Raw genomic sequence first — 25188 nt, forward strand, 5'->3', positions numbered from 1 at the left:
TATGCTATGTATTAGGCTGTGTCAGGTTATGCTATGTATTAGGCAGTGTCAGGTTATGCTGTGTATTAGGCTGTGTCAGGTTATGCTGTGTATTAGGCAGTGTCAGGTTATGCTGTGTATTAGGCTGTGTCAGGTTATGCTATGTATTAGGCAGTGTCAGGTTATGCTGTGTCAGGTTATGCTGTGTGTTAGGCTGTGTCAGGTTATGCTATGTATTAGGCTGTGTCAGGTTATGCTATGTATTAGGCTGTGTCAGGTTATGCTGTGTGTTAGGCTGTGTCAGGTTATGCTGTGTATTAGGCTGTGTCAGGTTATGCTATGTATTAGGCTGTGTCAGGTTATGCTGTGTATTAGGCTGTGTCAGGTTATGCTATGTATTAGGCTGTGTCAGGTTATGCTGTGTATTAGGCTGTGTCAGGTTATGCTGTGTGTTGGGCTCTGTCAGGTTATGCTGTGTATTAGGCTGTGTCAGGTTATGCTATGTATTAGGCTGTGTCAGGTTATGCTATGTATTAGGCTGTGTCAGGTTATGCTGTGTATTAGGCTGTGTCAGGTTATGCTGTGTATTAGTCTGTGTCAGGTTATGCTGTGTATTAGGCTGTGTCGGGTTATGCTGTGTATTAGGCTGTGTCAGGTTATGCTATGTATTAGGCTGTGTCAGGTTATGCTGTGTATTAGGCTGTGTCAGGTTATGCTGTGTATTAGGCAGTGTCAGGTTATGCTATGTATTAGGCTGTGTCAGGTTATGCCCCCTCTAATTATTTTATAATGAGATATATACTGAACAAAAATATACATATAAATGCAAAATGCTACAATTTCAATGATTTTACTGAGTTACATTTTATATAAGGAAAATAGGTACATTTAAAATAAATACATTAGTACCTAATCTATGGATTTCACATGACTGGGCAGGGGCAAAGGCCCACTCACTGGGGGGCCAGGTCCAGCCGTCCGGGTGGCTTGTCTCAGACAATCCCGCAGGTGAAGAATCCGGATGTGGAGGTCCAGGGCTGACGTGGTTACACGCTTATAGTAGAGAAATTAACATTACATTCTCTGGCAACAGCTCTGGTGGACATTCCTGCAGTCAGCATGCCAGTTGCACGCTCCCTCAAAACTTGAGACGTGGCATTGTGTTGTGTGACAAAACTGCACATTTTAGGGTGTCCTTTTATTGTCCCCAGCACAAGGTGCACCTCTGTAATGATCATGCTGTTTAATCAGCTTCTTGATAAGCCACACCTGTCAGGTGGATGGATTGTTTTGCAAAGGAGAAATGCTCACTAACAGGGATTGGAGAGAGAGAGAGCGTCCCTGTCCTAGATTTCACACGTGGACTTTATTTAACTAATTATGTGACTTCTGAAGGTAATTGGTTGCACCAGATCTTACTTAGGGGCTTCATAGCAAAGGGGATGAATACATATGCACGCACCACTTTTTTTACTTTATTTTCCATTTCACTTCACCAAGATGGACTATTTTGTGTATGTCCATTACATGAAATCCAAATAAATATAAATTTAAATTACAGGTTGTAATGCAACATAATAGGAAAAACGCCAAGCAGAATGAATACTTTTGCCAGGCATTGTACCACCACAGACTGATGCTGGCACTAAGACCACACTCAACCAAATCTATAAGGCCATAAGCAAACAAGAAAATGCTCACCCAGAAGCAGTGCTCCTAGTGGCCGGGGACTTTAATGCAGGCAAACTTAAATCAGTTTTACCTAAATTTTACCAGCATGTCACATGTGCAACCAGAAGGAAAAAAACTATAGACCACATTTACTCCACAAACAGAGATGCATACAAAGCTCTCCCCTGCCCTCCATTTGGCAAATCTGACCATAATTCTATCCTCCTGATTCCTGCTTACAAGCAATTAAAACAGGAAGTACCAGTGACTCGCTCAATACGGAAGTGGTCAGATGACACGGATGCTACACTACAGGACTGTTTTGTTAGCACAGACTGAAATATTTTCTGAGATTCATCCAATGGCGTTGGGGAATACACCACCTCAGTCATCGGCTTCATCAATAAGTGAATCGACGACGTCGTCCCCACAGTGACCGTACGTACATACCCCAACCAGGAGCCATGGATTACAGGCAACATCCACATCAAGCTAAAGACTAGAGTTGCCGCTTTCAAGGAGCGGGACACTAATCGGGACGCCTATAAGAAATCCCGCTATGCCCTTAGATGAACAATCAAACAAGCAAAGCATCAATACAGGATTAAGATTGAATCCTACTGCACCGGTTCTGACGCTTGTTGGATGTGGCAGGGCTTGAAAACTATTACGGACTACAAAGGGAAACCCAGACGCAAGCTACCCAGTGACACGAGCCTACCAGATGAGCTAAATGCCTTTTATGCTTGCTTCGGGGCAAGCAACACTGAAGCATGCACGAGATCACCAGCTGTTCTGGATGACTGTGATAACGCTCTCGGTAGCCGATGTGAGCAAGACCTTTAAACAGGTCAACATTCACAAAGCCGTGGGGCCAGATGGTTTACCAGGACATGTACTCAAAGCATACGTAAATCAGCTGGCAAGTGTCTTCACAGACATTTTCAACCTCTCCCTGACTGACTCTGTAATACCTACATATGTCAAGCATACCACCATAGTCCCTGTGCCCAAGGAAGCGAAGGTAACCTGCCTAAATGATTACCTCCTTGTTGCACTTACGTCAGTAGCCATGAAGTGCTTTGAAAGGCTGGTCATGGCTCACATCAACAGCATCCTCCCAGATACCCTAGACCCACTCCAATTCGCATACTGCCCCATCAGATCCACAGATGACACAATCTCCCACCTGGACAAAAGAAAAACCTATGTGAGAATGCTGTTCACTGACTACAGCTCAGCGTTCAAAACCATAGTGCCCACGAAGCTCATCACTAAGCAAAGGACCCTGGGACTAAACAACTCCCTCTGCAACTGGATCCTGGACTTCCTGATGGGCCGCCCCCAGGTGGTAAGAGTAGGCAACAAAACATCTGCCACGCTGATCCTCAACACTGGGTCCCCTCAGGGGTGTGTACTTACTCCCCTCTTGTACTCCCTGTTCACCCACGACTGCATGGCCAAACACGACTCCAACACCATCATTAAGTTTGCTGACGACACAACAGTGGTAGGCCTGATCACCGACAACGATGAGACAGCCTATAGGGAGGAGGTCAGAGAACTGGCAGTGTGGTGCCAGGACAACAACCTCTCCCTGAATGTGAGCAAGACAAAGGAGCTGATCGTGGACTACAGGAAAAGGCGTGCTGAACAGGCCCCCATTAACATCAACAGGGCTGTAGTGGAGCGAGTCGAGAGTTTCAAGTTCCTTGGCGTCCACATCACCAACAATCTATCATGGTCCAAACACACCAAGACAGTCGTGACGAGGGCACGACAAAACCTATTCCCCCTCAGGAGACTGAAAAGATTTGGCATGGGTCCCCCGATCCTCAAAGTTCTACAGCTGCACCATCGAGAGCATCCTGACCGGCTGCATCACTGCCTGGCATGGCAACTGCTTGGCATCTGACCATAAGGCATTACAGAGGGTGGTGCGTATGGCCCACTACATCACTGGGGCCAAGTTTTCTGCAATCCGTAGCAGTCAGACGTCTGTTGTCTTGTCCCGTCCGGTCCCATGTATATATATTTTTCTTCCTATATCTTTTTTTATTATAATTTTTTATCTCAATTCCCATCTACGGACTGAACATACTCTCCTGCATCCCGCCTCACACAATGTGGTACGGATCTGCTATTTGTTTTTACACTTTAGAACCGGAACCCCCATCAGAAGCTAGCCAGCTAACTAGCTACTTGCTAGTAGTCAGTTAGCCACTGCTAGTGGTCATCAACATTAACTTGGACATCAGCCAGCCTCAGCCCGGTCAATTCCTGCCAGTCTGCACAGTGCGATATCAACCCAGAGCATATTGGACTGCTTTTTCTCTACCACATCTCAGGATTCCTACTGCAAGCTCTGAACCTTTACACCGGATAATCGCAGCTAGCTAGCTGCTATCCGAGTGGCTACTCCTGGCTAACGTTTCTGTCCCGAAGCAAGCACCAGTTAGCCTGGAGCTAGCCTCGAGCTAGGCCCATCTCCCGGCTAGCTGAAGAGGTCCATCAGCCAATTCCTTGGGCTACAATACCTATTTTGCCAATTGGCCTGGACCCTTTTACTGCCGACATGGAGCCCCGCCGATCCATCACGACTGGTCTGCCAACGTAACCGTCCGAGGGGGTCTCAACAGGCTCTTCCCTCGTGACATCCCCCGAAGGCCCTTCTGCTAGCCCTTGCCCGCTAGCTGTCTGAATTGCCGTGTCTCCAGCTCACTTGGCTACGCATGCCTCTCCCTAATGTCAATATGCCTTGTCCATTGCTGTTTTGGTTAGTGATTATTGTCTTATTTCACTGTAGAGCCTCCAGTCATGCTCAATATGCCTTAGCTAGCCCTTTTGTTCCACCCCCCACTCATTCGGTGACCTCACCTGGCCTAAATGGTGCTTCTAGAGACAAAACCTCTCTCATCGTCACTCAATGCCTAGGTTTACCTCCACTGTTCACATCCTACCATACCCTTGTCTGTACATTATGCCTTGAATCCATTCTTCCGGGCCCAGAAATCTGCTCCTTTTACTCTCTGTTCCGAACGCACTAGACGACCAGTTCTTATAGCCTTTAGCCGTACCCTTATCCTATTCCTCTGGTGATGTAGAGGTTAACCCAGGCCCTGCAGTGCCTAGCTCCACTCCCATTCCCCAGGCGCTCTCATTTGTTGACTTCTATAACCGTAAAAGCCTTGGTTTCATGCATGTTAACATTAGAAGCCTCCTCCCTAAGTGTGTTTTATTCACTGCTTTAGCACACTCCGCCATCCCGGATGTCCTAGCCGTGTCTGAATCCTGGCTTAAGAAGGCCACCAAAAATCCAGAAATGTCCATCCCTAACTATAACATTTTCCAACAAGATAGAACTGCCAAAGGGGGCGGAGTTGCAATCTACTGCAGAGATAGCCTGCAGAGTTCTGTCATAGTATCCAGGTCTGTGCCCAAACAATTTGAGCTTCTACTTTTAAAATCCACCTTTCCAGAAACAAGTCTCTCACCATTGCTGCTTGTTATAGTCCCCATCAGCCCCCAGCTGTGAATTGATTGCCCCCCATCTATCTTCAGAGTTCGTACTGTTAGGTGACCTAAACTGGGACATGCTTAACACCCCGGCCGTCCTACAATCTAAGATAGATGTCCTCAATCTCACACAAATTATCAAGGAACATACCATGTACAACCCTAAATCCGTAACCATGGGCACCCTCTTAGATATCATCCTGACCAACTTGCCCTCTAAATACCCCTCTGCTGTCTCCAACCAGGATCTCAGTAATCACTGCCTCATTGCCTGCATGTGTAATGGGTCCGCGGTCAAACCACCACCCCATATCACTGTCAAACGCTCCCTAAAACACTTCAGCAAGCAGGCCTTTCTAATCGACCTGACCAGGGTATCCTGGAAGGATATTGACCACATCCCGTCAGTAGAGAATGCCTGGTTTATCTTTAAAAGTGATTTCCTCTCCATCTTAAATAAGCATGCCCCATTCAAAAAATGTAGAACTAAGAACAGATATAGCCCTTGGTTCACCTCAGACTGCCCTTGACCAGCACAAAAACATCCTGTGGCGTTCTGCATTAGCATCGAATAGCCCCCGCGATATGCAACTTTTCAGGGAAGTCAGGAACCAATATACTCAGTCAGTTAGGAAAGCTAAGGCTAGCCTTTTCAAACAGAAATTTGCATCCTGTAGCACTAATTCCAAAATGTTTTGGGTTACTGTAAAGTCCATGGAGAATAAGAGCACCTCCTCCCAGCTGCCCACTGCACTGAGGATAGGAAACATTGTCACCACCGATAAATCTACGATAATCGATAATTTCAATAAACATTTTTCTACGGCTGGCCATGCTTTCCACCTGGCTACAACTACCCCGGCCAACATCTCAGCACCACCTGCAGCAACTTGCCCAAGCCCCCCTGCTTCTCCTTCACCCAAATCCAGACAGCTGATGTTCTGAAAGAACTGCAAAATCTGGACCCCTACAAGTCAGCTGGGCTAGACAATCTGGACCCTCTCTTTCTAAAATTATGTGCCGAAATTGTTGCAACCCCTATTACTAGCCTATTCAACCTCTCTTTCGTATAGTCTGAGATCCCCAAAGATTGGAAAGCTGCCGCGATCATCCCCCTCTTCAAAGGTGGAGACACACTAGACCCAAACTGTTATAGACCTATATCCATCCTGCCCTGCCTTTCTAAAATCTTCGAAAGCCAAGTTAACAAACAGATCACTGACCATTTAGAAACCCATCGTTTCTTCTCCACTATGCAATCTGGTTTCCGAGGTTGTCATGGGTGCACCTCAGCCACGCTCAAGGTCCTAAACGATATCATAACCGCCATCGATAAAAGACAGTACTGTGCAGCCGTCGTCATCGACCTGGCCAAGGCTTTCGACTCTGTCAATCACCGCATTCTTATCGGCAGACTCAATAGCCTTGGCTTCTGAAATGACTGCCTCGCCTGGTTCACCAACTACTTCTCAGATAGAGTTCAGTGTGTCAAATCGGAGGGCCTGTTGTCTGGACCTCTGGCAGTCTCTATGGTGGTGCCACAGGGTTCAATTCTCGGGCCGACTCTTTTCAAATCAAATTCAAATCAAATGTATTTATATAGCCCTTCGTACATCAGCTGATATCTCAAAGTGCTGTACAGAAACCCAGCCTAAAACCCCAAACAGCAAGCAATGCATGTGAAAGAAGCACGGTGGCTAGGAAAAACTCCCTAGGAAAAACTCCCTAGAAAGGCAAAAACCTAGGAAGAAACCTAGAGAGGAACCAGGCTATGAGGGGTGGCCAGTCCTCTTCTGGCTGTGCCGGGTGGAGATTATAACAGAACATGGTCAAGATGTTAAAATGTTCATAAATGACCAGCATGGTCAAATAATAATAATCATAGTAGTTGTCGAGGGTGCAACAAGCACGTCCGGTGAACAGGTCAGGGTTCCATAGCCGCAGGCAGAACAGTTGAAACTGGAGCAGCAGCACGGCCAGGTGGACTAGGGACAGCAAGGAGTCATCATACCAGGTAGTCCTGAGGCATGGTCCTAGGGCTCAGGTCCTCCGAGAGAAAGAAAGAAAGAAAGAAAGAAAGAAAGAAAGAGAGAATTAGAGAGAGCATATTTAAATTCACACAGGACACCGGATAGGACAAGAGAAATACTCCAGATGTAACAGACTGACCCTAGCCAACCCAGACAGGAAGACCACGTCAGTGACTCAACCCACTCAAGTGACGCACCCCTCCCATGGACGGCATGGAAGAACACCAGTAAGCCAGTGACTCAGCCCCTGTAATAGGGTTAGAGGCAGAGAATCCCAGTGGAGAGAGGGGAACCGGCAAGGCAGAGACAGCAAGGGCGGTTCGTTGCTCCAGCCTTTCCGTTCACCTTCACACTCCTGGGCCAGACTATACTTAATCATAGGACCTACTGAAGAGATAAGTCTTCAGTAAAGACTTAAAGGTTGAGACTGAGTCTGCGTCTCTCACATGGGTAGGCAGACCATTCCATAAAAATGGAGCTCTATAGGAGAAAGCCCGACCTCCAGCCGTTTGCTTAGAAATTCTAGGGACAATTAGGAGGCCTGCGTCTTGTGACCGTAGCGTACGTGTAGGTATGTACGGCAGGACCAAATCGGAAAGATAGGTAGGAGCAAGCCCATGTAATGCTTTGTAGGTTAGCAGTAAAACCTTTAAATCAGCCCTTGCCTTAACAGGAAGCCAGTGTAGGGAGGCTAGCACTGGAGTAATATGATCAAATTTTTTGGTTCTAGTCAGGATTCTAGCAGCCGTATTTAGCACTAACTGAAGTTTGTTTAGTGCTTTATCCGGGTAGCCGGAAAGTAGAGCATTGCAGTAGTCCAGCCTAGAAGTAACAAAAGCATGGATTAATTTTTCTGCATCATATTTGGACAGAAAGTTTCTGATTTTTGCAATGTTACGTAGATGGAAAAAAGCTGTCCTTGAAACAGTCTTGATATGTTCTTCAAAAGAGAGATCAGGGTCCAGAGTAACGCCGAGGTCCTTCACAGTTTTATTTGAGACGACTGTACAACCATCCAGATTAATTGTCAGATTCAACAGAAGATCTCTTTGTTTCTTGGGACCTAGAACAAGCATCTCTGTTTTGTCCGAGTTTAAAAGTAGAAAGTTTACAGCCATCCACTTCTTTATGTCTGAAACACAGGCTTCTAGCGAGGGCAATTTTGGGGCTTCACCATGTTTCATTGAAATGTACAGCTGTGTGTCGTCCGCATAGCAGTGAAATTTAACATTATGTTTTCGAATGACATCCCCAAGAGGTAAAATATATAGTGAAAACAATAGTGGTCCTAAAACGGAACCTTGAGGAACACCGAAATGTACAATTGATTTGTCAGAGGACAAACCATTCACAGAGACAAACTGATATCTTTCCCGACAGTTAAGATCTAAACCAGGCCAGAACTTGTCCATGTAGACCAATTTGGGTTTCCAATCTCTCCAAAAGAATGTGGTGATCGATGGTATCAAAAGCGGCACAAAGATCTAGGAGCACGAGGACAGATGCAGAGCCTCGGTCTGACGTCATTAAAAGGTCATTTACCACCTTCACAAGTGCAGTCTCAGTGCTATGATGGGGTCTAAAACCAGACTGAAGCGTTTCGTATACATTATTTGTCTTCAGGAAGGCAGTGAGTTGCTGCGCAACAGCCTTTTCAAAATTTTTTGAGAGGAATGGAAGATTCGATATAGGCCGATAGTTTTTTTATAATTTCTGGGTCAAGATTCGGCTTTTTCAAGAGAGGCTTTATTACTGCCACTTTTAGTGAGCTTGGTACACATCCGGTGGATAGAGAGCCGTTTATTATGTTCAACATAGGAGGGCCAAGCACATGAAGCAGCTCTTTCAGTAGTTTAGTTGGAATAGGGTCCAGTATGCAGCTTGAGGGTTTAGAGGCCATGATTATTTTCATCATTGTGTAAAGAGATATAGTACTAAAACACTTTAGTATCTCCCTTGATCCTAGGTCCTGGCAGGGTTGTGCAGACTCAGGACAATGGAGCTTTGGAGGAATACGCAGATTTAAAGAGGAGTCCGTAATTTGCTTTCTAATGATCATGATCTTTTCCTCAAAGAAGTTCATAAATGTATTACTGCTGAAGTGAAAGACATCCTCCATTTGCGAATGCTGCTTTTTAGTTAGCTTTGCGACAGTATCAAAAAGAAATTTCGGATTGTTCTTATTTTCCTCAATTAAGTTGGAAAAATAGGATGATCGAGCAGAAGTGAGGGCTCTTCGATACTGCACGGTACTGTCTTTCCAAGCTAGTCGGAAGACTTCCAGTTTGGTGTGGCGCCATTTCCGTTCCAATTTTCTGGAAGCTTGCTTCAGAGCTCGTGTATTTTCTCTATACCAGGGAGCTAGTTTCTTATGACAGATGTTTTTAGTTTTTAGGGGTGCAACTGCATCTAGGGTATTGCGCAAGGTTAAATTGAGTTCCTCGGTTAGGTGGTTAAGTGATTTTTGTCCTCTGACGTCCTTGCGTAGGCAGAGGGAGTCTGGAAGGGCATCAAGGAATCTTTGGGTTGTCTGAACATTTATAGCACGACATTTAATGCTCCTTGGTTGGGGTCTGAGCAGATTATTTGTTGCAATTGCAAACGCAATAAAATGGTGGTCCGATAATCCAGGATTATGAGGAAAAACATTAAGATCCACAACATTTATTCCATGGGACAAAACTAGGTCCAGAGTATGACTGTGGCAGTGAGTAGGTCCAAAGACATGTTGGACAAAACCCACTGAGTCGATGATGGCTCCGAAAGCCTTTTGGAGTGGGTCTGTAGACTTTTCCATGTGAATGTTAAAGTCACCAAAAATTAGAATATTATCTGCTATGACTACAAGATCCGATAGGAATTCAGGGAACTCAGTGAGGAACACTGCATATGGCCCAGGAGGCCTGTAAACAGTAGCTATAAAAAGTGATTGAGTAGGCTGCATAGATTTCATGACTAGAAGCTCAAAAGACGAAAACGTCATTGTTTTTTTTTGTAAATTGAAATTTACTATCGTAAATGTTAGCAACACCTCCGCCTTTGCCTGATGCACGGGGGGTATGGTCACTAGTGTAACCAGGGGGTGAGGCCTCATTTAACACAGTAAATTCATCAGGCTTAAGCCATGTTTCAGTCAGGCCAATCACATCAAGATTATGATCAGTGATTAGTTCATTGACTATAACTGCCTTGGAAGTGAGGGATCTAACATTAAGTAACCCAATTTTGAGATGTGAGGTATCACAATCTCTTTCAATAATGGCAGGAATGGAGGAGGTCTTTATACTAGTGAGATTGCTAAAGCAAACACCGTATATATAAATGATGTCGCTCTTGCTGCTGGTGATTCTACGCAGACGACCTCTACACAGACGACACCATTCTGTATACATCTGGTCCTTCTTTGGACATTGTGCTAACAAACCTCCAAACGAGCTTCAATGCCATACAACACTCCTTCCGAGGCCTCCAACTGCTTTAAAATGCAAGTAAAACTAAGTGCATGCTCTTCACCCGATTGCTGCCCTCACTAGCATCAATACTCTGGACGATACTGACTTAGAATATGTGGACAACTACAAATACCTACAGTGGGGAAAAAAAGTATTTAGTCAGCCACCAATTGTGCAAGTTCTCCCACTTAAAAAGATGAGAGAGGCCTGTAATTTTCATCATAGGTACACGTCAGCTATGACAGACAAAATGAGAAAAAAAAATCCAGACAATCACATTGTAGGATTTTTAATTAATTTATTAGCAAATTATGGTGGAAAATAAGTATTTGGTCACCTACAAACAAGCAAGATTTCTGGCTCTCACAGACCTGTAACTTCTTCTTTAAGAGGCTCCTCTGTCCTCCACTCGTTACCTGTATTAATGGCACCTGTTTGAACTTGTTATCAGTATATTCGCAGAGTACGACCCTGCCTCACACAGGAAGCGGCGCAGGTCCTAATCCAGGCACTTGTCATCTCCCGTCTGGATTACTGCAACTCGTTGTTGGCTGGGCTCCCTGCTTGTGCCATTATACCCCTACAACTCATCCAGAACGCCGCAGCCCGTCTGGTGTTCAACCTTCCCAAGTTCTCTCACGTCACCCCGCTCCTCCGCTCTCTCCACTGGCTTCCAGTCGAAGCTCGCATCCGCTACAAGACCATGGTGCTTGCCTATGGAGCTGTGAGGGGAACGGCACCTCCGTACCTTCAGGCTCTGATCAGGCCCTACACCCAAACAAGGGCACTGCGTTCATCCACCTCTGGCCTGCTCGCCTCCCTACCTCTGAGGAAGCACAGTTCCCGCTCAGCCCAGTCAAAACTGTTCGCTGCTCTGGCACCCCAATGGTGGAACAAGCTCCCTCACGACGCCAGGACAGCGGAGTCAATCACCACCTTCCGGAGACACCTGAAACCCCACCTCTTTAAGGAATACCTGGGATAGGATAAAGTAATCCTTCTAACCCCCCCTTAAAAGATTTAGATGCACTATTGTAAAGTGGTTGTTCCACTGGATATTATAAGGTGAATGCACCAATTTGTAAGTCGCTCTGGATAAGAGCGTCTGCTAAATGACTTAAATGTAATGTAAATGTAAATGTAATAAAAGACACCTGTCCACAACCTCAAACAGTCACACTCCAAACTCCACTATGGCCAAGATCAAAGAGCTGTCAAAGGACACCAGAAACAAAATTGTAGACCTGCACCAGGCTGGGAAGACTGAATCTGCAATAGGTAAGCAGCTTGGTTTGAAGAAATCAACTGTAGGAGCAATTATTAGGAAATGGAAGACATACAAGACCACTGATAATCTCCCTCGATCTGGGGCTCCATGCAAGATCTCACCCCGTGGGGTCAAAATTATCACAAGAACGGTGAGCAAAAATCCCAGAACCACACGGGGGACCTAGTGAATGACCTGCAGAGAGCTGGGACCAAAGTAACAAAGCCTACCATCAGTAACACACTACGCCGCCAGGGACTCAAATCCTGCAGTGCCAGACGTGTCCCCCTGCTTAAGCCAGTACATGTCCAGGCCCGTCTGAAGTTTGCTAGAGAGCATTTGGATGATCCAGAAGAGGATTGGGAGAATGTCATATGGTCAGATGAAACCAAAATAGAACTTTTTCGTAAAATCTCAACTCGTCGTGTTTGGAGGACAAAGAATGCTGAGTTGCATCCAAAGAACACCATACCTACTGTGAAGCATGGGGGTGGAAACATCATGCTTTGTGGCTGTTTTTCTGCAAAGGGACCAGGACGACTGATCCGTGTAAAGGAAAGAATGAATGGGGCCATGTATCGTGAGATTTTGAGTGAAAACCTCCTACCATCAGCAAGGGCATTGAAGATGAAACATGGCTGGGTCTTTCAGCATGACAATGATCCCAAACACACCACCCGGGCAACAAAGGAGTGGCTTCGTAAGAAGCATTTCAAGGTCCTGGAGTGGCCTAGCCAGTCTCCAGATCTCAACCCCATAGAAAATCTTTGGAGGGAGTTGAAAGTCAGTGTTGCCCAGCGACAGCCCCAAAACATCATTGCTCTAGAGGAGATCTGCATGGCGGAATGGGCCAAAATACCAGCAACAGTGTGTGAAAACCTTGTGAAAACTTACAGAAAACGTTTGACCTGTGTCATTGCCAACAAAGGGTATATAACAAAGTATTGAGATAGACTTTTGTTATTGACCAAATACTTATTTTCCACCATAATTTGCAAATAAATTCATTAAAAATCCTACAATGTGATTTTCTGGATTTTTTTTCTCATTTTGTCTGTCATCGTTGAAGTGTACCTATGATGAAAATTACAGGCCTCTCATCTTTTTAAGTGTGAGAACTTGCACAATTGGTGGCTGACTAAATACTTTTCTTCCCCACTGTAGGTGTCTGGTTAGACTGTAAACTCTCCTTCCAGACTCACATTAAGCATCTCCAATCCAAAATGAAATCTAGAATCGGCTTCCTATTTGGCAACAAAGTTTCCTTCACTCATGCTGCCAAACATACCTTCGTAAAACTGACTCTCCTATCGATTCTTGACTTCGGCAATGTCATTTACAAAATATCCTCCAACACTCTACTCAGCAAATTGGATATAGTCTATCACAGTGCCATGCGTTTTGTCACCAATGCCCCATATACTACCCACCACTGCGACCTGTATGCTCTCGTTGGCTGGCCCTCACTACATATTCATCGCCACTGGCTCCAGGTCATCTAAAAGTCTTTGCTAGGTAAAGCCCTGCCTTATCTCAGCTCACTGGTCACCATAGCATCACCCACCCGTAGCACGCGCTCCAGCAGGTATATTTCACTGGTCACTCCCAAAGCCAACACTTCCTTTGGCCGCCTTTCCTTCCAGTTCTCTGCTGCCAATGACTGGAACGAATTGCAAAAATCACTGTCTTATATCTCCCTCTCTAACTTTAAGCATCAGCTGTCAGTGCAGCTTTCCGATCACTGTACCTGTACACAGCCAATCTGTAAATAGCACACCCAACTACCTCATCCCCATATTGTTACTTATCCTCTTGTTCTTTTGCACCCCAGTATCTCTACTTGCACATCATCATCTGCACATCTATCACTCCAGTGTTAATGCTAAATTGTAATTATTTCGCCTCCATGGCCTATTTATTGCCTTACCTTACTGCATTTGCACACATTGTACATAGATTTTTCTATTGTGTTATTGACTGTACGTTTGTTTATGTGTAACTCTGTGTTGTTGTTTTTGTCGCACTGCTTTGCTTTATCTTGGCCAGGTTGCAGTTGTAAATGAGAACTTGTTCTCAACTGGCCTACAGTGAGGGGGAAAAACGATTTGATCCCCTGCTGATTTTGTACGTTTGCCCACTGACAAACAAATGATCAGTCTATAATTTTAATGGTAGGTTTATTTGAACAGTGAGAGACAGAATAACAACAAAAAAATCCAGAAAAACGCATGTCAAAAATGTTATAAAATGATTTACATTTTAATGAGGGAAATAAGTATTTGACCCCTCTTCAAAACATGACTTAGTACTTGGTGGCAAAACCCTTCTTGGCAATCACAGAGGTCAGACGTTTCTTGTAGTTGGCCACCAGGTTTGCACACATCTCAAGAGAGATTTTGTCCCACTCCTCTTTGCAGATCTTCTCCAAGTCATTAAGGTTTCGAGGCTGACGTTTGGCAACTCGAACCTTCAGCTCCCTCCACAGATTTTCTATGGGATTAAGGTATGGAGACTGGCTAGGCCACTCCAGGACCTTAATGTGCTTCTTCTTGAGCCAGTCCTTTGTTGCCTTGGCCGTGTGTTTTGGGTCATTGTCATGCTGGAATACCCATCCACAACCCATTTTCAATGCCCTGGCTGAGGGAAGGAGGTTCTCACCCAAGATTTGACGGTACATGGCCCCGTCCATCATCCCTTTGATGCGGTGAAGTTGTCCTGTCCCCTTAGCAGAAAAACACCCCGAAAGCATAATGTTTCCACCTCCATGTTTGCCGGTGGGGATGGTGTTCTTGGGGTCATAGGCAGCATTCCTCCTCCTCCAAACACGGCGAGTTGAGTTGATGCCAAAGAGCTCCATTTTGGTCTCATCTGACCACAACACTTTCACCCAGTTGTCCTCTGAATCATTCAGATGTTCATTGGCAAACTTCAGACGGGCATGTATATGTGCTTTCTTGAGCAGGGGGACCTTGCGGGAGCTGCAGGATTTCAGTCCTTCACGGCGTAGTATGTTACCAATTGTTTTCTTGGTGACTATGGTCCCAGCTGCCCTGAGATCATTGACAAGATCCTCCCGTGTAGTTCTGGGCTGATTCCTCACCGTTCTCATGATCATTGCAACTCCACGAGGTGAGATCTTGCATGGAGCCCCAGACCGAGGGAGATTGACAGTTCTTTTGTGTTTCTTCCATTTGCGAATAATCGCACCAACTGTTGTCACCTTCTCACCAAGCTGCTTGGCGATGGTCTTGTAGCCCATTCCAGCCTTGTGTAGGTCTACAATCTTGTCCCTGACATCCTTGGAGAGCTCTTTGGTCTTGGCCATGGTGGAGAGTTTGGAATCTGATTGATTGATTGCTTCTGTGGACAGGTGTCTTTTTTACAGGTAACAAGCTGCGGTTAGGAGCACTCCCTTTAAGAGTGTGCTCCTAATCTCAGCTCGTTACCTGTATAAAAGACACCTGGGAGCTAGAAATCTTTCTGATTGAGAGGGGGTCAAATACTTATTTCCCTCATTAAAATGCAAATCTAGTTATAACATTTTTGACATGCGTTTTCATGTATTTTTTTGTTGTTATTCTGTCTCACTCTTCAAATAAACCTACCATTAAAATTATAGACTGATACTTTCTTTGTCAGTGGGCAAACGTACAAAATCAGCAGGGGATCAAATACTTTTTTCCCTCACTGTACCTGGTTAAATAAAGGTGAAAAATAAAAATCCAGGACCTATATACTAGGTGGTGTCAGACGAAAGCCCATAAAATTGTCAGAGACACCAGTCACCCAAGTCATAGACTGTTTTCTCTGCTACCGCACGGCAAGCAGTACCGGAGCGCCAAGTCTAGGACCAAAAGGCTCCTTAACAGCTTCTACCTCCAAGCCATCAGACTGCTGAACAACTAATCAAATGGCCACCGGACTATTTACATTGACCCCCCCCCCCATTTGTTTTGTACACTGCTGTTATTATGTTATTGTGTTACTTTTTATTATTTTTTACTTTAGTTTATTTGGTAAATATTTTCTTAACTCTTCTTGAACTGCACTGTTGGTTAAGGGCATGTAAGTAGGCATTTCATGGTAAGGTCTACACACGTGACAAATAAAGTTTGATTTGATCTGCCAGATTTATCTTACTGTGAACTCTGACCCACTCTTCTCCCCTCTCTAGGTGATCTATCGCGCCCTGTCCCCCTGGCACTCACTGGACCCCTACGGCCCAGCAGCCCAGACTCAGTTGATGGTCACCAACCTGCGGGTGCGTCTGCTGCAGCGCCAGCCTTGCCCCTGCCAGGCTAAAGACCCAGATACCCAGGCACTGCCCACAAACCATTATGCCATCTATGACTTCATCGTCAAGGGCAGCTGCCTCTGCAACGGGCACGCCGAGCACTGTGTGCCTGCCAATGGGTACCGCCCCGCCAGGCAGAGGAGCAATCACGTGGTGAGTAAGGGTGAAGAGCAGCACGAACAACCAATCACAACTGACCACTTATGTCTGTGTCTATTAGCGCTTCTCCAAAAGACTTCAATCATCACATCACACTCTGTTAACAAAAACAGTCAGGGATGTTGTGTATTTCTGTGTTTGTGCTGCCGAATGTTTGTGTGTATGGAGCGGCTTGTGTTTATTCCTGTGTGTGTGTGTGTGTGTGTGTGTGTGTGTGTGTGTGTGTGTGTGTGTGTGTGTGTGTGTGTGTGTGTGTGTGTGTGTGTGTGTGTGTGTAAATGTGTGTAAATGTGTTATTGTTTCTGGCACTCTCCATTCCCACCACCCCTTGGGTTCTACATCTGTGTAGTGGTGCTTTAATGCGGAGCCTCTAGGCTTTACTGAAGACTATATTTATCCACAGATTTACCTTCCATTACGGGATTATGACTATGAGGAAACCTTAATTATAGTGTACAACGCCATATAGTAGCGTAAACATATTTTTCCCACTGAGAGTAGAAACTGCCAGTGGAATAACATCAGCCTTTCTCATATAGTAAACATTGGAAGCTATAGTCAAACAGTGGTGGGAATGTAATTAAGGATGTTCCACACTGCACTGTGCAATCCACATTTACTGCAAAGTAGAAAATGCACTGCTTCACTGGTGATTTTAGCATGTAAATGTTGGTGGGGCAAACTCAACCCAATTGTTTTGTATTTTTTAGATGCATGCCAGTAAAGCCACTACACTACACAACACTAAACAATACATGAATTGCACTATAACAGTGACAAGCAGTGCCCACAAACTGTTAGCGCCTACATAAAGCTGTACCAACAGCAGAGCTTTCTTTCCAGCACCATGGAATGAATCCTTATCACTTCTACACCTGGTTATCAGCGGAGCCTTGTCTGGCAGCGAAACAATGAATTCAGCCTCATTTACTGCCTTTTAAAAAAAACATAGCTGATGTAGCTGACCCTATTTCCCATCTCCCTATCTCATCTTCCTATCATTTATGCAGCAGCATATAACACATTTTTGGACTCACCTTGTTGTGCGCGGCGGTCCTTCGTTGGCAAATTTTGTCATCAAATAATTTTTTTTACAATTCCGAGTTGGATGACCGTTCAAAATGTATTTTCCCAGTCTGACTTCTCAGTTGCAATGCTTGTGGTTAGCCACTGTCACTGATTCCTTCCAAACAACTCATTGTTGAATTTGCGATTTCGAACTTGTTGTGTAATGTCCCGTGTGGCTCAGTTGGTAGAGCATGGTGTTTGCAATGACAGGGTTGTGGCTTCGATTCCCACGGGGGACCAGTACGGGAATTTTTTTTAATGAAATGTATGCATTCACTACTGTAAGTTGCTCTGGGTAAGAGCATGAGTAAAATGTAATGTTTATGGCCGATGAGCACCGATACAATTTATCTTCATATGACAAGGATTAAAAAGGATTTGCCAGTAGATTGTCTACTTTATTTATGACGATGACTGCTAGCTAAGATTTTGAAAGTAAGACGTTGCCATGATCAGTCCAGTCAAAGCCACTGTAGATATAACGTGATTTGACATCATTTTATCTGACCTTGAGCCTTCTTGGAAGGGCACTTCTAATGTAACTCTATGGCAGCAGCCAAAGGGCTCACATTCTTTATGTCTAGCCATACTAAAGGCTAGTGACAGTGTCCCCATGAGTGACAGAACACTGAACCAATCACGGTGCAATGCTGAGCCAATCACGGTGCAATGCTCCTATTTTCTACTGGCCTGCCCCACCACCACAGAAAGCACTGAGCTAGGCTGAAACACCTGCATTTTGGAGCTGCCTGTTTGTATGCGGCTTTATTAGCTCAATGATATATATATATATATTTTACATTGTTTGCAAACTGATATGTGACACGTATTAATGCCAAAATAACATACAAAACAGTCAAGCCTCCCCCACAATTAAAAAAAAAATTATATATATTTTTTTGGGGGGGACTTGCCTGTTTTGCATGTTATTTTGGCATTAATACGTGTCACATATCAATTTGCAAAATATATATATATATATCTTTTTTTATTATTATTATTTTTTGGTGCAAAATATTTGTGGGGCTCAAAACAGGTGGGGCTCTGCCCTGAATGACGGGTCGCCACTGCACTACTACTGTGTGTGGCTTGTCTATTACAATGAACCATGTTTTCAGTCTCCCCTCTGCTCCTGTCCTACGACAGGTCCATGGGAAGTGTGTGTGTGTGTGTGTTTACTGCATGTGTGTCTATCTGTGTTCCCTATTACAGTAAACATGGCTTTCTCTCTCCCCTGCGGCAGGTCCATGGGAAATGTGTGTGTGTGTTTACTGCATGTGTGTCTATATCTGTGTTCCCTATTACAGTAAACATGGCTTTCTCTCTCCCCTGCGGCAGGTCCATGGGAAATGTGTGTGTGTGTGTTTACTGCATGTGTGTCTATATCTGTGTTCCCTATTACAGTAAACATGGCTTTCTCTCTCCCCTGCGGCAGGTCCATGGGAAATGTGTGTGTGTGTGTTTACTGCATGTGTGTCTATATCTGTGTTCCCTATTACAGTAAACATGGCTTTCTCTCTCCCCTGCGGCAGGTCCATGGGAAATGTGTGTGTAGACACAACACTGCTGGTGACCACTGTGAGCACTGTGTTCCCCTCTACAATGACCAGCCCTGGCAAGCTGCCAACGGCATCATAGGAGCACCTCATGAATGCAAGAGTGAGTCTTACAAGGCCAGGAAGGTCAACCAGCAGAACCACGTACACAACAAGTACATTACCCGATACACACAGCCAGATGTCTTTTTTATTAGTAGTAGTAGTAGTAGTACTCATGTAGAATTCAGTAGGTATATCCTCTTTTACCTATTCAATACTCTCAAAGGGATCTGTCTTTTTGTTGTTGTTGAAACATTCACATTCAGAAATGACCCCTTGATGCAAATGTTAATGAAACCTAGTATCTTTACTTTACCTTTGAGCGAAAGGAAGCAATGGGAAAACAGAAATGCTTTGAAGGTGGTATTCTGACTTGAGATCTTTGCACTTAACTCAAACATGTTGTACAAGTCTCCCATTGACGTCAATAATGATTTACATGAAAGTCAGAGTTTTGCACGCTTATCTTAGGAGCTTCCTTCTCTCTTTTACAGAGTGCAAGTGTAACGGCCATGCAGATAGCTGTCACTTTGACCGTGGTGTGTGGCTGGCATCGGGACGGCGTAGTGGGAGTGTGTGTGACGCCTGCCGCCACAACACAGAGGGCAGACACTGCCAGAGCTGCCGTCGAGGGTTCTACAGACACCCCAGCAGACCTAACTCTGCCGCTGACTCCTGCACACGTAAGAGAATAAATACCCTCTGCCTGTCCAGATAGCAGGGAACAGAGGTCAAATCATTCAGATAGCAGGGAACAGAGGTCAAATCATTCAGATAGCGGGGAACAGAGGTCAAATCATTCAGATAGCAGGGAACAGAGGTCAAATCATTCAGATAGCAGGGAACAAGAGGTCAAATCATTCAGATAGCGGGGAACAAGAGGTCAAATCATTCAGATAGCAGGGAACAGAGGTCAAATCATTCAGATAGCAGGGAACAGAGGTCAAATCATTCAGATAGCAGGGAACAAGAGGTCAAATCATTCAGATAGCGGGGAACAGAGGTCAAATCATTCAGATAGCAGGGAACAGAGGTCAAATCATTCAGATAGCAGGGATCAGAGGTCAAATCATTCAGATAGCAGGGAACAGAGGTCAAATCATTCAGATAGCAGGGAACAGAGGTCAAATCATTCAGATAGCAGGGATCAGAGGTCAAATCATTCAGATAGCAGGGAACAGAGGTCAAATCATAGATATGTGTTTTTGGTTGTTGAATCAATTAGATCATGCCCATCTTATTTTGGCCAACTTTGTGATCCTGCTTTGTACTATACCCCTCAGACCATAGTAACAACATGGTAACAACATAGTAACAACACGCTAGCAACATAGTAACAACATAGTAACGTAGTAACAACAAAGTAACAACATAGTACCAATGTTGTAATAACGTAGTAACAACATAGTAACAACAAACTAACAACGTAGTAACAACAAACTAACAACGTAGTAACAACATAGTAACAATAAACTAACAACATAGTAACAACATAGTAACGTAGTAACAACATAGTAACAACATACTAACAACCTAGTAACAATGTAGTAACAACAAACTAATAACGTAGTAACAACATAGTAACGTAGTAACAACAAACTAACAACCTAGTAACAACGTAGTAACAACAAACTAACAACCTAGTAACAACGTAGTAACAACAAACTAACAACGTAGTAACAACATAGTAACAACAAACTAACAACGTAGTAACAACATAGTAACAACAAACTAATAACGTAGTAACAACATAGTAACAACAAACTAACAACAAACTAACAACCTAGTAACGTAGTAACAACAAACTAATAACATAGTAACAACATAGTAACAACAAACTAATAACGTAGTAACAACAAACTAACAACGTAGTAACAACAAACTAACAACGTAGTAACAACATAGTAACAACAAACTAACAACAAACTAACAACATAGTAACGTAGTAACAACAAAGTAATAACGTAGTAACAACATAGTAACAACATACTAACAACGTAGTAACAACAAAGTAATAACGTAGTAACAACATAGTAACAACATACTAACAACGTAGTAACAACATAGTAACAACATAGTAACAACAAACTAACAACGTAGTAACAACAAACTAACAACGTAGTAACAACATAGTAACAATAAACTAACAACATAGTAACAACATAGTAACGTAGTAACAACATAGTAACAACAAACTAACAACCTAGTAACAACGTAGTAACAACAAACTAACAACCTAGTAACAACGTAGTAACAACAAACTAACAACGTAGTAACAACATAGTAACAACAAACTAACAACGTAGTAACAACATAGTAACAACAAACTAATAACGTAGTAACAACATAGTAACAACAAACTAACAACAAACTAACAACCTAGTAACGTAGTAACAACAAACTAACAACAAACTAACAACCTAGTAACGTAGTAACAACAAACTAATAACATAGTAACAACATAGTAACAACAAACTAATAACGTAGTAACAACAAACTAACAACGTAGTAACAACAAACTAACAACGTGGTAACAACATAGTAACAACAAACTAACAACAAACTAACAACATAGTAACGTAGTAAGAACAAAGTAATAACGTAGTAACAACATAGTAACAACATACTAACAACGTAGTAACAACATACTAACAACGTAGTAACAACAAACTAACAACGTAGTAACAACATAGTAACAACAAACTAACAACATAGTAACAACAAACTAACAACGTAGTAACAACAAACTAACAACGTAGTAACAACATAGTAACAACAAACTAACAACGTAGTAAAAACAAACTAACAACCTAGTAACAACATAGTAACAACAAACTAACAACGTAGTAACAACATAGTAACAACAAACTAACAACGTAGTAACAACAAACTAACAACGTAGTAACAACATAGTAACAACAAACTAACAACGTAGTAAAAACAAACTAACAACGTAGTAACAACATAGTAACAACATAGTAACAACGTAGTAACAACAAACTAACAACGTAGTAACAACATAGTAACGTAGTAACAACAAAGTAACGTAGTAACAACAAAGTAACAACATAGTACCAATGTTGTAATAACGTAGTAACAACATAGTAACAACAAACTAACAACGTAGTAACAACAAACTAATAACGTAGTAACAACATAGTAACAATAAACTAACAACATAGTAACAACATAGTAACGTAGTAACAACATAGTAACAACATACTAACAACCTAGTAACAATGTAGTAACAACAAACTAACAACGTAGTAACAACATAGTAACGTAGTAACAACATAGTAACAACAAACTAACAACCTAGTAACAACGTAGTAACAACAAACTAACAACCTAGTAACAACGTAGTAACAACAAACTAACAACGTAGTAACAACATAGTAACAACAAACTAACAACGTAGTAACAACATAGTAACAACAAACTAATAACGTAGTAACAACATAGTAACAACAAACTAACAACAAACTAACAACCTAGTAACGTAGTAACAACAAACTAATAACATAGTAACAACATAGTAACAACAAACTAATAACGTAGTAACAACAAACAACAAACTAACATAGTAGTAACAACAAACTAACAACGTAGTAACAACATAGTAACAACAAACTAACAACGTAGTAACAACATACTAACAACGTAGTAACAACAAACTAACAACGTAGTAACAACATAGTAACGTAGTAACAACAAAGTAATAACGTAGTAACAACATAGTAACAACATACTAACAACGTAGTAACAACATACTAACAACGTAGTAACAACAAACTAACAACGTAGTAACAACATAGTAACAACAAACTAACAACGTAGTAACAACAAACTAACAACGTAGTAACAACAAACTAATAACGTAGTAACAACAAACTAACAACGTAGTAACAACATAGTAACGTAGTAACAACAAAGTAACAACATAGTACCAATGTTGTAATAACGTAGTAACAACATAGTAACAACAAACTAATAACGTAGTAACAACATAGTAACAACAAACTAATAATGTAGTAACAACATAGTAACAACAAACTAAAAACAAACTAACAACGTAGTAACAACAAACTAACAACCTAGTAACAACATAGTAACAACAAACTAACAACGTAGTAACAACAAACTAACAACCTAGTAACAACGTAGTAACAACAAACTAATAACGTAGTAACAACATAGTAACAACAAACTAACAACGTAGTAACAACATAGTAACAACAAACTAATAACGTAGTAACAACATAGTAACAACAAACTAATAACATAGTAACAACATAGTAACAACAAACTAACAACATAGTAACAACAAACTAATAACGTAGTAACAACAAACTAACAACGTAGTAACAACATAGTAACAACAAACTAACAACATAGTAACAACAAACTATCAACGTAGTAACAACAAACTAACAACGTAGTAACAACATAGTAACAACAAACTAACAACGTAGTAACAACAAACTAACAACGTAGTAACAACAAACTAACAACGTAGTAACAACAAACTAACAACGTAGTAACAACATAGTAACGTAGTAACAACAAAGTAACAACATAGTACCAATGTTGTAATAACGTAGTAACAACATAGTAACAACAAACTAACAACGTAGTAACAACAAACTAATAACGTAGTAACAACGTAGTAACAACAAACTAACAACGTAGTAACAACATAGTAACGTAGTAACAACATAGTAACGTAGTAACAACAAAGTAACAACATAGTACCAATGTTGTAATAACGTAGTAACAACATAGTAACAACAAACTAATAACGTAGTAACAACAAACTAACAACGTAGTAACAACGTAGTAACAACAAACTAACAACGTAGTAACAACATAGTAACGTAGTAACAACATAGTAACGTAGTAACAACAAAGTAACAACATAGTACCAATGTTGTAATAACGTAGTAACAACATAGTAACAACAAACTAACAACATAGTAACAACAAACTAATAACGTAGTAACAACATAGTAACAACAAACTAATAACGTAGTAACAACAAACTAACAACGTAGTAACAACAAACTAACAACGTAGTAACAACATAGTAACAACAAACTAATAACGTAGTAACAACATAGTAACAAAAAACTAACAACATAGTAACAACAAACTAATAACGTAGTAACAACAAACTAACAACGTAGTAACAACATAGTAACAACAAACTAACAACATAGTAACAACAAACTAACAACGTAGTAACAACTTAGTAACAACAAACTAACAACGTAGTAACAACAAACTAACAACGTAGTAACAACATAGTAACGTAGTAACAACAAAGTAACGTAGTAACAACAAAGTAACAACATAGTACCAATGTTGTAATAACGTAGTAACAACATAGTAACAACAAACTAACAACGTAGTAACAACATAGTAACAACAAACTAACAACGTAGTAACAATAAACTAATAACGTAGTAACAACGTAGTAACAACAAACTAACAACGTAGTAACAACATAGTAACGTAGTAACAACATAGTAACGTAGTAACAACATAGTACCAATGTTGTAATAACGTAGTAACAACATAGTAACAACAAACTAATAACGTAGTAACAACATAGTAACAACAAACTAACAACATAGTAACAACAAACTAACAACGTAGTAACAACAAACTAACAACGTAGTAACAACATAGTAACAACAAACTAACAACGTAGTAACAACAAACTAACAACGTAGTAACAACAAACTAACAACGTAGTAACAACAAACTAACAACGTAGTAACAACAAAGTAACGTAGTAACAACAAAGTAACAACATAGTACCAATGTTGTAATAACGTAGTAACAACATAGTAACAACAAACTAATAACGTAGTAACAACATAGTAACAACAAACTAATAACGTAGTAACAACAAACTAAAAAAAACTAACAACGTAGTAACAACAAACTAACAACGTAGTAACAACAAACTAACAACGTAGTAACAACAAACTAATAACGTAGTAACAACGTAGTAACAACAAACTAACAACGTAGTAACAACATGGTAACGTAGTAACAACATAGTAACAACAAACTAACAACGTAGTAACAACGTAGTAACAACAAACTAACAACGTAGTAACAACATAGTAACGTAGTAACAACATAGTAA

General features: G+C 42.0%; 1 protein-coding gene across 1 annotated transcript in view; it reads left to right on the plus strand.

Moving 5' to 3' along the window:
• The window catches only part of LOC106561694 (netrin-4), a 50432-nt gene that overhangs the window by 7376 nt on the left and 17868 nt on the right, over positions 1-25188 (plus strand). Inside the window, exons 4-6 of the mRNA XM_045688490.1 lie at positions 16090-16362; positions 18969-19095; positions 19529-19717. Of these exons, the coding sequence (XP_045544446.1) occupies positions 16090-16362; positions 18969-19095; positions 19529-19717 (589 nt within the window). The remainder of the gene's footprint in view (positions 1-16089; positions 16363-18968; positions 19096-19528; positions 19718-25188) is intronic.

Source organism: Salmo salar, chromosome ssa10 (assembly GCF_905237065.1).
Source record: "Salmo salar chromosome ssa10, Ssal_v3.1, whole genome shotgun sequence".
NCBI lineage: Eukaryota > Metazoa > Chordata > Actinopteri > Salmoniformes > Salmonidae > Salmo > Salmo salar.